This window comes from Gymnoscopelus microlampas (assembly GCF_963454915.1).
Source record: "Gymnoscopelus microlampas genome assembly, chromosome: 3".
Classification (NCBI taxonomy): Eukaryota; Metazoa; Chordata; class Actinopteri; order Myctophiformes; family Myctophidae; genus Gymnoscopelus; species Gymnoscopelus microlampas.
Window position 1 is genome coordinate 22,633,590 of NC_139940.1, and position 13,689 is coordinate 22,647,278.

Below are 13,689 nucleotides of genomic sequence, written 5' to 3' on the forward strand. Positions count from 1 at the left end.
TGCTCTATTAGAAATGTACTGAAACGAATAATGTGGGAAAATAAGTATTTAATCAAGATTTGATTCACATTCAACCTTTCACTCATTTACACCCACATTTAAATTGAGTGTTTCAGAGAAGCATTATTTATAGAAGACAAGAAAAGAGGACATGGTGATGTATCCAGGATTCTGAACTGGATTGGGGTCCTGGCCACTGTATAAGCCGAAGTAGATAAGTGTGTTGGATTCATACCCAGTCATGTCCAGCTAAAAAAAAAGAAAAATTAAGAAGACATAATCAATACAGGAAGTTCATATACAAAACATAATATACAAGCTGGCTAAAACATATTCCTATTTACAACAATAGTCTCTAAGAGCTATTTGAGAAAGGATTGTCACACAAATTGATTATATGCAACATCTATTCATAGGCTAATTAAATTATAGAGCTGAATTTGAATGGGCTTACAGTATAGTATGATGGTATGGTATGATAACCCTGTCTGGGGCACACAAAAAAAGTCTGAGTAGACGTGAAAATGAACCCAGAAGTGTTTTAAAGTGAAATACCCTAGAAGTGTAGAGTATACTGTACCATTGGTTCTTAACGTTGGGTCCGGGGACCACCAGGGGTCCACATGGGCCCTTATGAATCTGTAACTCAGAGAGTGTACACCTGTAACCAAATGGACACTTACTGGTCCATTTGGTTCTCAGAGTTCCCTGGACCAGACGTTGAGAACCACGCGTGTACACAGTTTGTGTATAATGTGCTACAGTAGATGTAAGGATTTGTATATGATTACAGTGGGACCGTTATGGTCAACAATTCACTTCACAATACTCAAGCGCTGTTCAAGCCTTAAGAAGCTTATGTCACTCAAGGGTTCTCCTGTGAGCTCGAGTGCACATTACTGCACTTGTAAGTATTTTAAGAGAAATGGACGTTTAAATGTGTTTAGTCCTCAGTGTGTGGCTGTATGAGAAGAGAGAAACATAGATAAAGATATACATGCAAGTGAACTCATGTTGTTGTACAATGTTTCATCTGCTTAATATAATCTGATTATCCAGATTTACCATCAAAGTAGCAAAATATGAAGACTAAAGCAAGGAAGAAACCACACACACACACACACACGTCCATTTAAAAGCTTAGAATCACCGTTTTTGACATCACAGATGAAAAGCAACTGCATGCCAACAAAGCTCTTATGTTCATTCCAATTCTTCTCATCTTTACTGATGACATTAACAGCAATAAAACAGCTTCAAAAAAGGCTGTGAGAAAAGGATCCCTTTTCCTTTTTAACAAGTAATCTTACATTAAACACGTACAGTGTGGTTATGAAATTATTTCAGTTAAACAGAAATAAAGAAAACAATTCAACAACGGGAGAGTTCTGACACTATATAATGTCAAGTATCAAAAGTTATTAAAATAATGGGAATAAATCTTTTTAAAGAAATTGATTACATCATAAAGAATGGACATCTTCTTGACAACAGAGGGACAGACCTGTCTTGTGATGTCAATCCTCCAGGGATCGACTTGTAGACCATCACACCATCCTCCACGGCCGTACAGCCAGGTACCGTGCTCATTGGGAACCGCTCCATCCTTGACCGTCAATGTGCAACCCAACGCTGAGCCTACATTACAGACCACTCAATTAACCCATTCAATCCGGGAACGCATCTGTGTCATTTTAGATTTGAGCTATAACCATTATTTTATACTTTGGCTATTAAAAAATAGCAGATCTACAAGCTATTAGATCTACTATTTGGTTTTTTTAAGCCCGTAAACATTCTTTTACTCAAATCCTTGCTTCTGGGGGTCCCTGGAACAACATATTTTGATGGGGATCAGGGGGCCAAAAACATATAGTTTTGGGGGTCCTTGACAAGAAACAGTTTGAGCACCACTGATATAGCAACAATAGTTCTCCAGAAATCTGTTAGGATTTAGAAGACATTTGAAATGTTTGACAAATGAACATTTGACAAATGACAAATGTTTGCTTTAGAAAATATATAGCCTATTCAAAGATATGCACACATCTTTCCAAAAATAGCAGATCTACAAGCTCATAGCGCGGCACTCTGTGCCGTGTTATGAGCTTGTATATCTGCTATTTTTTAAATGACAAAGATGCGTCCCCGGATTGAACGGTGACGTCTGACAAAGGTGATTTCTCTCACCTGCAGAGTCAAATATACGCGTGTTGTTGAATGCGCCGTTAATCAGAAAGTGATGCGATGTGACACAGAACTCCCCGCAGCCATTCTCATCACTTCCATGGCCTGTGATGACAGCATACAACTCCACCTGAACAACAGACGGCACAGAGAAGGAACACAAGGAAACAGCCAGCAATGTTTGACCTCATCCAGTCAGAACATCAGTTCATGAAGCCAGTATGACTAAGCAGCCACCATACAACACTGGTAAAGGAAACGCTATTAACCCATTAAGACATTGACTGCCTGAATTATTTTCACTGCCTATTGTTATTCATGCCAGAGATTTTTCAATGGAAAAAAAAAGTACTCAGGAGCCGAGATACAAAATTTTAAAGTTTTAAGTTAACAAGGAAGTGGATGAGAGTAAAGATCTTCGAAAATTCATATCTCCTTGGTCTTTGGGTCAAATTTGAAAAAAAAAAAGTAAAAAAAAAAAAAAAAAAAAAAAAATTGAAAAATTATTTTTTTACTAAAAACGAGTTAACTCGTTTTTAGCAGATCTTGGCACTCAAGTGATGAAAAGCTAAAAATGAGTTAAGTCGTTTTAGGCATTCAATGTGTTAAGACAGGGAAAGCATCTGTCATTTTAGATTGTTTTCTTTTTCAGTTTTTTGAAAATGCTATAATTAACTTTTTCATGTCAAGGGCCCCAAAAAGTATATGTATTTGGCCATGGACCCCCCCCCCCCCCCCCCCATCTCAAAATATGTTGTTCCGGGGACCCCCAAGAAGCTAAGATTTCAGTTAAAGATGTTTGCTTTAACAGATATATATATATTCAAAGATTTACAAAAAGAAGAAAAGATTTTTCTAAATTTGCAGATCTACAACCTCACAGTGCGGCACTCGGTGCCACTCTATGAGCTTGTATACTGTATATGCTCTGCAGGCACTCCCCAGATCCTTAACCACACGAACCCATGCCTAAACCTAACTTACGAACAGTCACTAACCTGCACCAGCTGCTATCTATAACAGTGTGACAATGTGCTCTGCCATGTGATTGGCCTTCTTTTACCTTTTTGGTTGAGGGTGGGATGTGGAATTTAATTGGCTGGTATCTCTTGTTGTAGTTTTTGTCGAAGGTTCCCCCACTGTACAATGACATCACTCGAAACGGGTAAAGCTTTTCCACACGATTATCTGCATGTGAAAAGTCGATAATTAATAGCATGTGACCAATTATTATTATCAGCATTTTACATTTTTAGGCATCAACTGAGCAACGTGTAAAGGTCCTTACACACCGGGGCGATTTTTTCGTGCGAATAATGCGTTTTTTTTTAAAACCTTATAAAGTCAATGGCTCCGTACATGGAGCGAAAAAGCGAAGCGAAAAAGCGTCTTTTAATTATTCGGAACGAGAATTTTGCGTATATTCGCTATATTCGCCGGTATGTAAGGACCTTAACAGTTGAATAACCTTAAATTCTTTCACCATAAACATTTTAAGCAAACAACAATAAGAAATGCTAAGGGTCAGAAGAACAATGCATGAAGTTAGAATAATCAAGCGAGAGACAAATGCTACGGAAAAAAATAGGAGACGGTTCTCTATGGTAATGCTATGTGATTGTGAAGTGAGATTTCTCCAATTAGGTGCAGTAAAATGTTACCATATGTTTACCAGTGATAGAATATGACCTTCTCACATGGTTTGAAAAGAAAAAGTGAACTGACCTACTGAGGTATTTGTTTTGCGAAAGGTTAAAGTTCAGAGAAATGTATATGTGTGTTGATTTTTATTATAACACCAGCTCTACCATTACACTGACTATTAATGTCATGCACCCCCTAGAGGTAGCTTGCCACACACACCACAGTTAATGTAATGAAACAGGATGGACAGTTATCTATGGTAATGCAATATATACTATTGTAATGCTCTCTATGGTAATGCTATATACTAATGTAATGAAACAGGAGAGACAGTTCTCTATGGTAATACAATATACTATTGTAATGCTCTCTATGGTATACTAATGTAATGAAACAGGAGAGACAGTTCTCTACATGGTGATGCTATTATACAATGTACGTTAAAAGTTGACATATTTCCTGTCTTTTGCGTTGTCTTTTTCCCTAGTCATTTCCAGCAATAACTATTTACAGACAAATTGTTCCTTCCCGTACAGAGATTCCAGTTTCCTACTTTGAGAAATTACTCCTATCTTTGAGTGAGAGGAAATGGTCAGAAATGGTTCTGGGACAGTGTTATTACTGTCCATTTGGCTCCATTCTCACAGTGGGAATTGTATGTGTGCCGCTGATGACGTGGAGGAGAAGACACACTCCCAGCACCCACAGCATCCCCGGCGGGAATCGAACCCAGGACCTTCTAGCTGTGAGGCGAGCTACCAACTGCGCCACCGTGCCCCCGTTGTTGACACATTCCTAACAATGGACTGTACCTGTTTGATTAGTGCTACTGAAGCGCAGGTTGAGGGAGCCCATCCATGGCATGGCCCAGGCCACCGTCCTCATGGTAAAGGTACATTTGTTGTTGTTGAGCAGGGGTAGGAGAGGTGACACGTCTGTCAGCCAACGTCCTATACCTCTGCAGAAACAGCACAACCAACAACAGCAACATCAGCAGGTGCCGATACCGATAGAAAATAATTCTATGAAACTAATCTTTCAAGACAGATCCTGCTGACAGCAGAATCTGTGAGCACCACTGCCTTAAACATGTAATGTTGTTGTTAGGAAATAAACACAGAAGCACCCGAATGGGTTCCCAGATCAATATGGAACCGACCTAGGGCTGGGTGTCATGGGTGATATGGACAAACCCAAAGATCATGGTATTTTTTACCAAATACCTTGCAGTAGATATTGTGACAATATCATACTGTGATTATATCAATGTTTCGCTTGTAGATCGGCTAAAACCATGAAATCCCAGACAATATCTAGTCTCATATCACAATATCGATATAATATTGATAGATTACCCAGCCCTAAACTGACTTCATTGTGGGAGCTATTCAGTATTTTGAATAGCTCCCACTACTCATTATTAGGGTATTTCTTCCTAAACACCGTTCACCAAGAAGCTGCAGGTGTGCAGATATTCTCTGAGTTCATGTCAAATGAATGGTATGGACATTTGCTGAAGACTGAGGAACCACCACCTCAAGGACCACATGTACCTCAAACAGCCTTCTGTAGGAACGATTCTCCACAATACCCTCCTGCTGTGCACCTTTCATATATATCTCAGATCAAAACAAATCAAATAAGACATTTTGGACTTTAAAATGCATATTAACACATCGGGTGCCAAACACGGTCTGAACCGTGTGTTTACATAGTGGCGGTTCCGAAGCTTCGGTGCCGAACACGGTCTGAACCGTGATTTCAGTCTTTCAGTTCAGTTCAGTTTCAGTTTTTCTCCGCGCGGGCGGGGCTAGAGCAGCTCTGGGAGTACCCATTGTAATCCTGCGAAGGAAGTGCCAGATCGCTCACCGGAAACAATTTTTTTTCCCCCATCCGCTTCCTGTCTATTTCCTACTTTGAAACGCCTATATCTCCGAATCTGTTTCCTGTGGGGAAAACCGGTCATGCGCGATGCGCGATCCCCCCCCACCCCCCCCGTTGTAACCCGCGAGGGGAATGTTATGGTTCCAGCCTGTAGCCAGGCTCATGGCAGAACATGAATCGATGCTTTTTTCGGCGTGGATTTGCTTGTAACGCACGCGGAAACTTTAAACAGCAAAGCGCAGTCAATGGGGAGAATGCTGGCACCCACGGTAAGTTGTTATGAAAAAATGCTGGCACCCGATGTGTTAAAAAAAAGACAAGAAAAGAAAGACAAAACTACATTGCGGTTTAACTTTTTGACAAGAAGATTATCGATACACTGGAGTATTGTGTTATATGAAGATTTCTCAGATTTTGTTCCACCTGTCTCATCAGCAGCAGTATGAAGGCAAGTGGATTGCTCACATGAGTGTTTTACACTTAAACGGCACATAACCAAGTATAAATTAGGCCAGTGATTCTCAACCTGTGGGCCGGGGCCCACTGGTGGGCAGCGAAGGTATTGTAAGTGGGTCTCCAAATAATTGGCAAAAACACTAGAATTTCAATGATAATACAACATTAATATTACAAATGTATAATAATAATAAATAAGAACCTAAAGTATACTATGTTAGTTCCATTGATCCAAGGTGGAACACAATGGATTGATTGATCATTAAAAAAACATGCTCTGAAAATACACATGACCCACCCACCTGACCACTTACCGGTATTTGGCTTCCGTGTTAAAGTGGTCAGATGGGTGGCCGCTAGGGGTGTGCCGATACACTAATTTCACGAAAGATACGATACGATATTGGGCTCACAACTTCGATACTATTTCGATACGCACTTTTTTATTGTGAAAATATATGGGGGAGAAAAAAACCAAATGCAAACAAATAATTCTGTTTTTGCATTATTCAGACATGCAAACTTGTAGCTTTTCAGCTACAATAGCCGTTTTGAATCCAAATAGTGTGACACCTGACCCGAAAAAAAACCAACATGTTGTCACCCTTTTCACCTCGGGGCTGTTTGCATGCCTGATTATTATGATTATAATTTCTTTTTTTTTTTCAAAAAGTTTTTTTTTCTTCCCAAAACGATACATATAGTTACGAAAACGTATCACGATATATCGGCACACCCCTAGTGGCCGCGAATCCTTTTGAGATTTTCAAGTGGGCCCTGATCCAGAAAAGGTTGAGAACCACTGAACTAGACAATTACCTGCGGAAGGCAGTGATCCAGCGGCCCAGCTCTATGTTGCAGTAGGCACTGAAGTGGTCGCAGCACACAAACAGCTGGACCACATGGTCCCAGCGTGGACAGCTGGAGTCTCTCCCACTAGGACAGGACAGGGATGCATCCAGTTCCAGTGTGTCAAAGTCCAACATGTCTGCAATGAGTCACAAACAATGGCATCACTGACATGGTCTCTGTTGGGACACTTGTATCTCCATATTTACTGTAATCTATTTATGTTTTTTCATAAGTAAATGCCCTGTTATCTCCATTTTTCAACTTTTTTAAGTCACCATGCCAACTTTGTTGAGGCAGTATTGTGTTGTTCTAAAAACATGTATATATTTTTTTTTCATTTCCTGAAAAGTATATATTTTAGACATAGCTGGTTTCTGCCCGACAGCAGAGAAATGTTTGAGCATTTTCACCCAGAATGACATGAACATGGAAACTGTCATCCCCTACTAGGTTGCCCCCAGAGTCAAACAACGCACTACCTCAGCGAGCTCCACAGAAGGAACCTCGTGTGAGTGGCATTGAATACAATGGACCACGATGGAAACAAGCCCCCCAGGGCTTTTTTAGTTATCCCTTTAGCATTTTTTTCCCTTTTTGTTTTTAACTGTACTGCCATACTGTTTTCAAATCAATGCCCCTCGTGGAAGATGCTGAATAATATTAATTGTGCTGCTGAATGAAGGTTGCAATGTAAGGCTTTGAAAAGTGTACATAAAACACAGATACAAAATATACCAAAGTTTAAGTCCACTGTAGCAACTGCTCCTTTCTCTCCCTGCATGAGAGTCTTGTCAAACACTGAGACCACCTGAGCAGGGGCTCCAAGTTTTTTCCGGAGGCCCTCATAGAAGTCAAACCTAGAAAGAAAAGAGATTCACCTGTCGTTTTTCATATTGTTGAATCTACAGTGTAAGTAGGGAGGCGTGGGCACTCTCACAGGCGGAACAACAAGCGGGCGCACTCCTATGAAACTGTCGCATTAGTGCTCCTTTCATGCACACGCCCGCCCCGCGACAACAGTTGAAATGTGTTGAGCTTTTTTCTACGTGACGAGGAGCACAGTGCGATCTTGCGTATCCAAGCGAGACCTCAGCCGTTGTGTCGCTACCTGTGTGAAAATGTCTTAAAACGGTGTTCAAGCTAACCAGCTAACCTACATGTTACTGTCAGAGCAAGTGTAATGTTGTTTACTGTTCGCAAGTGTGGTGACGATTTTCAGCTGGGAGGAAATGCAGTTTGGTGGACACACAGCCTAGCTCTCTTCTTACCACTGGGCCTGCCAGCTGATGAACTTGAATGTGGGGTAGAGGAACCAGCCCATCTCAGCTAGCAGTCCCTGCTGGTCTAAAGCTATGAAGAAGTTTGGGGACGGTGTGTTCTGGAAGGATACATTTACCCGCTGTCCAAACCTAAAAACAAAATGTCAAAATAATCACATCATCTAAACTTGGTCCTTTAGGAGAGAACTCTTAATCCTCATGCAAAGATGTTGTGTTATCAAAGTGACTAGACAATGTGACCTTGTTGTTCCAGAGTTGTGGTCTTACCGGAGTGCCTGGGCAACAGATACCTCCAGGTGTATCATGGCAGCAGGTATGCCCAGTGACACTGAACACTCATTCCCCACACAGTTCATATCCTGAATGGAGTTACCGGGCAAAGCATAAACAAGGACACCAGAGGCATTGGATTGAGCCATGTTCTGGACCTGTAGGGGTGGGCAAACATTTTTCTCATGAGTTGAATCACTTTTTATCTCCCTTTCAGTGTTGGCAGAAGTACTTTACTCAGATTTGTTTTACTTAAGAAAAAGTATCAATGCCACAATGTAGAAAATGTCTGTTACAGGTGAAAGTCCTGTATTCAACATGAGTAAAATGTCACTATGCTAAACTCACTATGCAGAATGGCCCATTTCATGTTTCATACATTAATGTATATTTTGTATTAATAATCTAAATATGCAAAGTAAATAAAGCTGTCAAATAATTCTAGTAGAGTAAAAAGTACAATAGTACTATGTAATTAAATGTAGTTAGTAACTTTCCACCACTATAAAGGGCATCATTCACTGCATTTCTGTGGGAAGTCTAAAAGACAAAGTATATAAAATTGTTTGGTAGTTAAGAGTCCAATATAAATGAGTTTTTGTCCTAAAAGACCCAGCATTAACCATATCAATCCTAGCATCCCTATTCTGGGCATGTCATTTGCGAAGAAAAGCTGATCTACAATCTCACAACACATCGCCTTGTGCAGTGTTTGTACTGTAGATCAGCTATTTTCAACCAAGAGATTTAATATAGAGGGAAATAGGAGGGGACCTAGTATAGACCCCTGGGGTACACCTTTGAGAGACACTTCTTGAAGGCTTACAATGAGCTATATCCTCCTTCCCTCCTCAGCTTTGCGAACCACAGAGGATGTGATGTCAACTGACCTTGGTGAAAAAAGAGCAGTTGCCTTCAGACACCCAGGCCACGGCACCAGTCAATGAAGGGGAGGTCTTGCACCCATCTCCTGCATCAATAAGCCGGTATGACCTCTGACCCCACCGCCCCATCAGCCAGTCATATCTGGCATCTAATCTCTTGACAATAACTGGCATGTTCCACCCTGTGTCGGAAAAAAGAAGATAAAGAGGTTCTCAAACTTTTTCATGTCAAGGACCCCAAAATGCATTTGATCGCAGGCCCAATCTGAAAATATTTTGTGCCAGGGACCCCCATACAAGATGTGTGTTGTTAAAGATTTGTGTTGTTAAAATGTTTCAATATTCCCATATTTTTTTAAGAGTTTTTGAAAATAGCAGACCTACAAACTCATACTGTCTTGTATCGTGAGCCGCAACCCGTTGTGATCTTGTAGATCGGCTATTTTCAAACCCCCTGGAACCCCTCAAGGACCCCCTGGGGAGCCCCAAACCCCACTTTGAGAACCACTGACAAAAGCCACATAAGTGGTCTACAAGTCGTTCACATGGTTGCACAAAAGGACCGTCTCCAAGGGAAGAAACTATACCCCAAACATTCTGAGCAAAGACTGTCTTACCCTCACAGGTGAAAACAGCCTGAGAAAGGCCACAGTTGTGTCCTGTGCAGCTCCAGGTGTAGATTACATTGGGAATCCAGTTGCCCAGGGCAAAAACTGGCACAGGAGAGAAGTGCAACCTGGACAGCACCTCCTGTGGACTGTAAATCATAGGCAGATTATTATGAGACAATGGGCCCCTGGCACAGATGCCTCAAAAGGACCCCCACTGCACTCACCCACCCAACTGCACCCGATGGGCACAATTTGCAACCAGAATCGCGCCTGTTCTTTTCAGATTATTAATCGTTTCAATCAGCTCAACTCACCTTTCCAATGAGTAAAAGGATACGGCTAATAGAACATTTTCAGCATGAGACCAAATGTATCTCTTTACATTATTTTACAGTAAATCATATAAGGTCCCATCAACATCTCTGGCATGCTTGCAAAAATTCCAAATTGTGAAAAACAATTGTTTTGTTCATGAAATATGTCAACGCACATTTCTAATACCAGTCTAGTACCAGCTCAAGCTACATTCCCTGAATAATTTAACTAAAACACGTACACAATAACACAATGTAGGCTAAGTTATGTGACATGCATAATATGAAATAGTGCAAAACACTTCACAGGCAGCACGTTCAGCACTTCCGATGGCATGCAACACAAAAGTCTACCTTGCTCAGAGACCTGATGAGGACCTGATGTGATTGGGGTGCCTATTCTCAAAGTAGGCTACCAAAAGTAAAAGTAGTCATTATGCAGAATGTCCCATTTCACAAGTTTTCAAATGTATAACAATCTTTTGAAAATAGCAGATCTACAAGCTCACAATCTCAAATGGCCGAAATGTATACAGAGTCAGCTGAAGTGGTTAATGTGTGTTTTGTAATAACTAATAATATTAATAATCAAAATCTACAAAGTAACGTTTTCAAATAATTGTAGTAGAGTAAAAGTACAATATTTGCCTCTGAAATGTAGTGGAGTAGAAGAAAAAGTAATGAAAACTGGAAATACTCCAAAAAAGTAAAAAATACCTCAAAAGTTTAAGTACAGTACTTGAGTAAATGTACTTAGTTACTTTATTTTACACTAGCCTTAGATCAAGACTCGTTGATGTATTGTATCGATTTTTATATCTACGAGAGTCTTAGCGACCACCCTGGAATGTCACCAGTAAAGCCCGCATTTCTCCAAACATGTACAAATGCAAAATATAAAAGGTGCTCACCCGCTTGCCCCAAATGTTAACTAGCGCAGCGCAGTGTTTATGCAATGTATTAGTCCATATTTGTCAATAAATAAGTGTTTTAATCCCTTCTGTGGCCGATTCTGTCGGAAGTTCCCAATGGGCGGTTGTGAGGGGTCGCATCTGGTGAAAGCCCGAATTACACGCAATGTAAACAGGAAGTAAATGAGGGGGGAGATGGCGTTCGGTCACAGACGGGGATTAAAACACTTATTTATTGAAAGATATGGACTACATAACACCTTATGTTTTGCATTTGTACATGTTCGGAGAAATACGGGCTTTATACTGGTGACATTCCAGGGCAAACTGGGGGGGGGGGGGGGGTGATCGCTAAGACTCTCGTAGATATAAAAATGTCAAAATCGATCAAATACATCTACGAGAGTTTTGATCTAAGGCTAACGTCGTTACACCACTGGCTCTAGAAAGCACCTGTGCATGGCTGCGCGAATGACCTGATCCCTCATCCAGAGAACATCGCTGACAGCAGAGTCATCCAGGGACAAGAAGAGCACGTGAGCGCTCTGAGGCAGAGACTGTACCAAGTCACTCACAGAGGATTCAGAGTTCCACAGGCACTCTAAAAATCCAGATTTGTTGGTGAAAACGTGAATTATAAGAGATCCCTGCGGACCCGTCGGCTTGTAAATTAATTCTCCATCCCAAGTCACCACTCTGAAAGGGGCCGCCTTGTCCCCTGGCTCAGATCCTGGGATCTGGGGTGCTTTCTTCGATCTGAAGTCCACAGTGTTGTCGTTGGAAGCATACGGAGGGAATAATAAGGCGCCCTGCTGTTCGCCATCTTCAGACAGTATCATACGATGCCACGGTTTCGCTGCTGCTGTGGCATCAACACAAATCACATGACATGATGTGACAACAAGCAACCAAAACTGGACAACCTTCGAGGATACAAAAGCCATCGTTCTTCGGCTAGATCAAGATCCCACAGATAATCACCAGCCCAATGCTGGAACCAGGAGTCTGTTCATTCTGAATGATACATATGTTGTCAATAATTCAGAGTGAATGTCAGTGTTGACAGCTTCGTGTGTGTGTGTGTGTGTGTTTCCCCCTCTCTTCTAATCACACCCATGCTGGTTGTAGGCGATCTACGGTGGCCCACGCAATGCAAAAGACACAGTGTGCGCGTGTGTTTGTGTTCTTATTAGAAATGCTGAGTGTCCCATTTCACAAGTATCCAAATGTATAAAAATGCTTTGAAAATAGCAGATATACTATTCGGCTATTAGTGCGTAAAACACATGATGTTTCTGCTTTCATTACGCATTTCTTTCTTATTTATTCATTCATTCATTTTAATTGTTTTGTTTTGTCCGATATCGAGTCCTGTTGTGTTACTAGCAAAGGTTGCTGCTTCGTTCTTGGTCAACTTTGTAGCCTTCTAGGATGGAAGGACTTTACGCACCTATTTGTTCTTTCGCTTGTTTTAGGACATTTTGTTTCAGTGTAAAAATCCAAAGAGGGCTCAGACTTAAAACTTTGAGATCTATTCGCTTATGAATGAATGACCTATACAGGAGCATCGTGATTTGTGTGCGTGGGGATCTCATTTTAAACAAGCTTTAAAATGAAACAAGCTTTTAAACAAGCCTTCCAGTTTAGTAGACCTTGTGTTGTGAATTGGTACTTCCATGTACTGGTGTTCTTACTGTCTTACTAAATAAAGTACATCAGTCAATCAATCAGCAGCACGTACGCCACAGGCTACAATAATTGGACACATCCAGTGCATCATACGGACAGTGGTGGGAAAAGTATTTCTTACTTAAGTGAAAGTATCAATACTGCAATGTAGAAATACTCTGTTACAAGTAAAAGTCCAGAATTAATTAGAACTACTCATTGTGCAAAATGTCCCATTTCACAAGTTTTCAAATGTATAAAATGTATATAATAAAAACCTTTTGAAAATAGCATATCTACAAGCTCACAATGAGTTGCATGGAGACCATTGTAAGCTTGTAGATCGTCTATTGTAAGCTTGTAGATCGGCTATTTTCAAATGGCCGGAATTTATATAGGGCTGCTGGTTTACTGGTTACTGTATGTTTTTAATAATAATGAAAATCTACAAAGTAACTAAGTTTTCAAATAATTGTAGTGGAATAAAAAGCACAATATTTGCCTCTGAGATGGAGTAGAAGTAAAAGTAGGCCTATACTGAAAATTGGAAATACTCCAGTAAATACCTCAAAATTGTACTTAAGTACAGTACTTCACACCACTGCATACGCGCAATGCTGTGCAGCGGAAGATTGCAATGCAGGGACCGGATCAGAGGAGAAGACGCATCTTTCAGCTGGAGCATAAAGTAATATAGCAAGGTGCACCTGGGCAGAGTTCTGTACATT

The 13,689-nt window shown here is 40.7% G+C and overlaps 1 protein-coding gene across 1 annotated transcript; it reads right to left on the reverse strand.

The window, feature by feature from the left end:
- Nucleotides 1-31: 31 nt before the first annotated feature.
- On the reverse strand, nt 32-12,492 carry LOC311042748 (uncharacterized protein). Its single transcript, XM_084053725.1, has 12 exons — nt 11,747-12,492; nt 10,075-10,214; nt 9,464-9,639; nt 8,571-8,731; nt 8,292-8,432; nt 7,759-7,880; nt 6,991-7,159; nt 4,644-4,789; nt 3,251-3,375; nt 2,191-2,317; nt 1,505-1,638; nt 32-249 (listed from the first exon to the last, which is right to left on the reverse strand). The coding sequence occupies exons 1-12, from the start codon at nt 12,235-12,237 to the stop codon at nt 124-126; spliced, it is 2,058 nt and encodes a 685-aa protein (XP_083909851.1). The 5' UTR covers nt 12,238-12,492; the 3' UTR covers nt 32-123.
- Nucleotides 12,493-13,689: the final 1,197 nt, after the last annotated feature.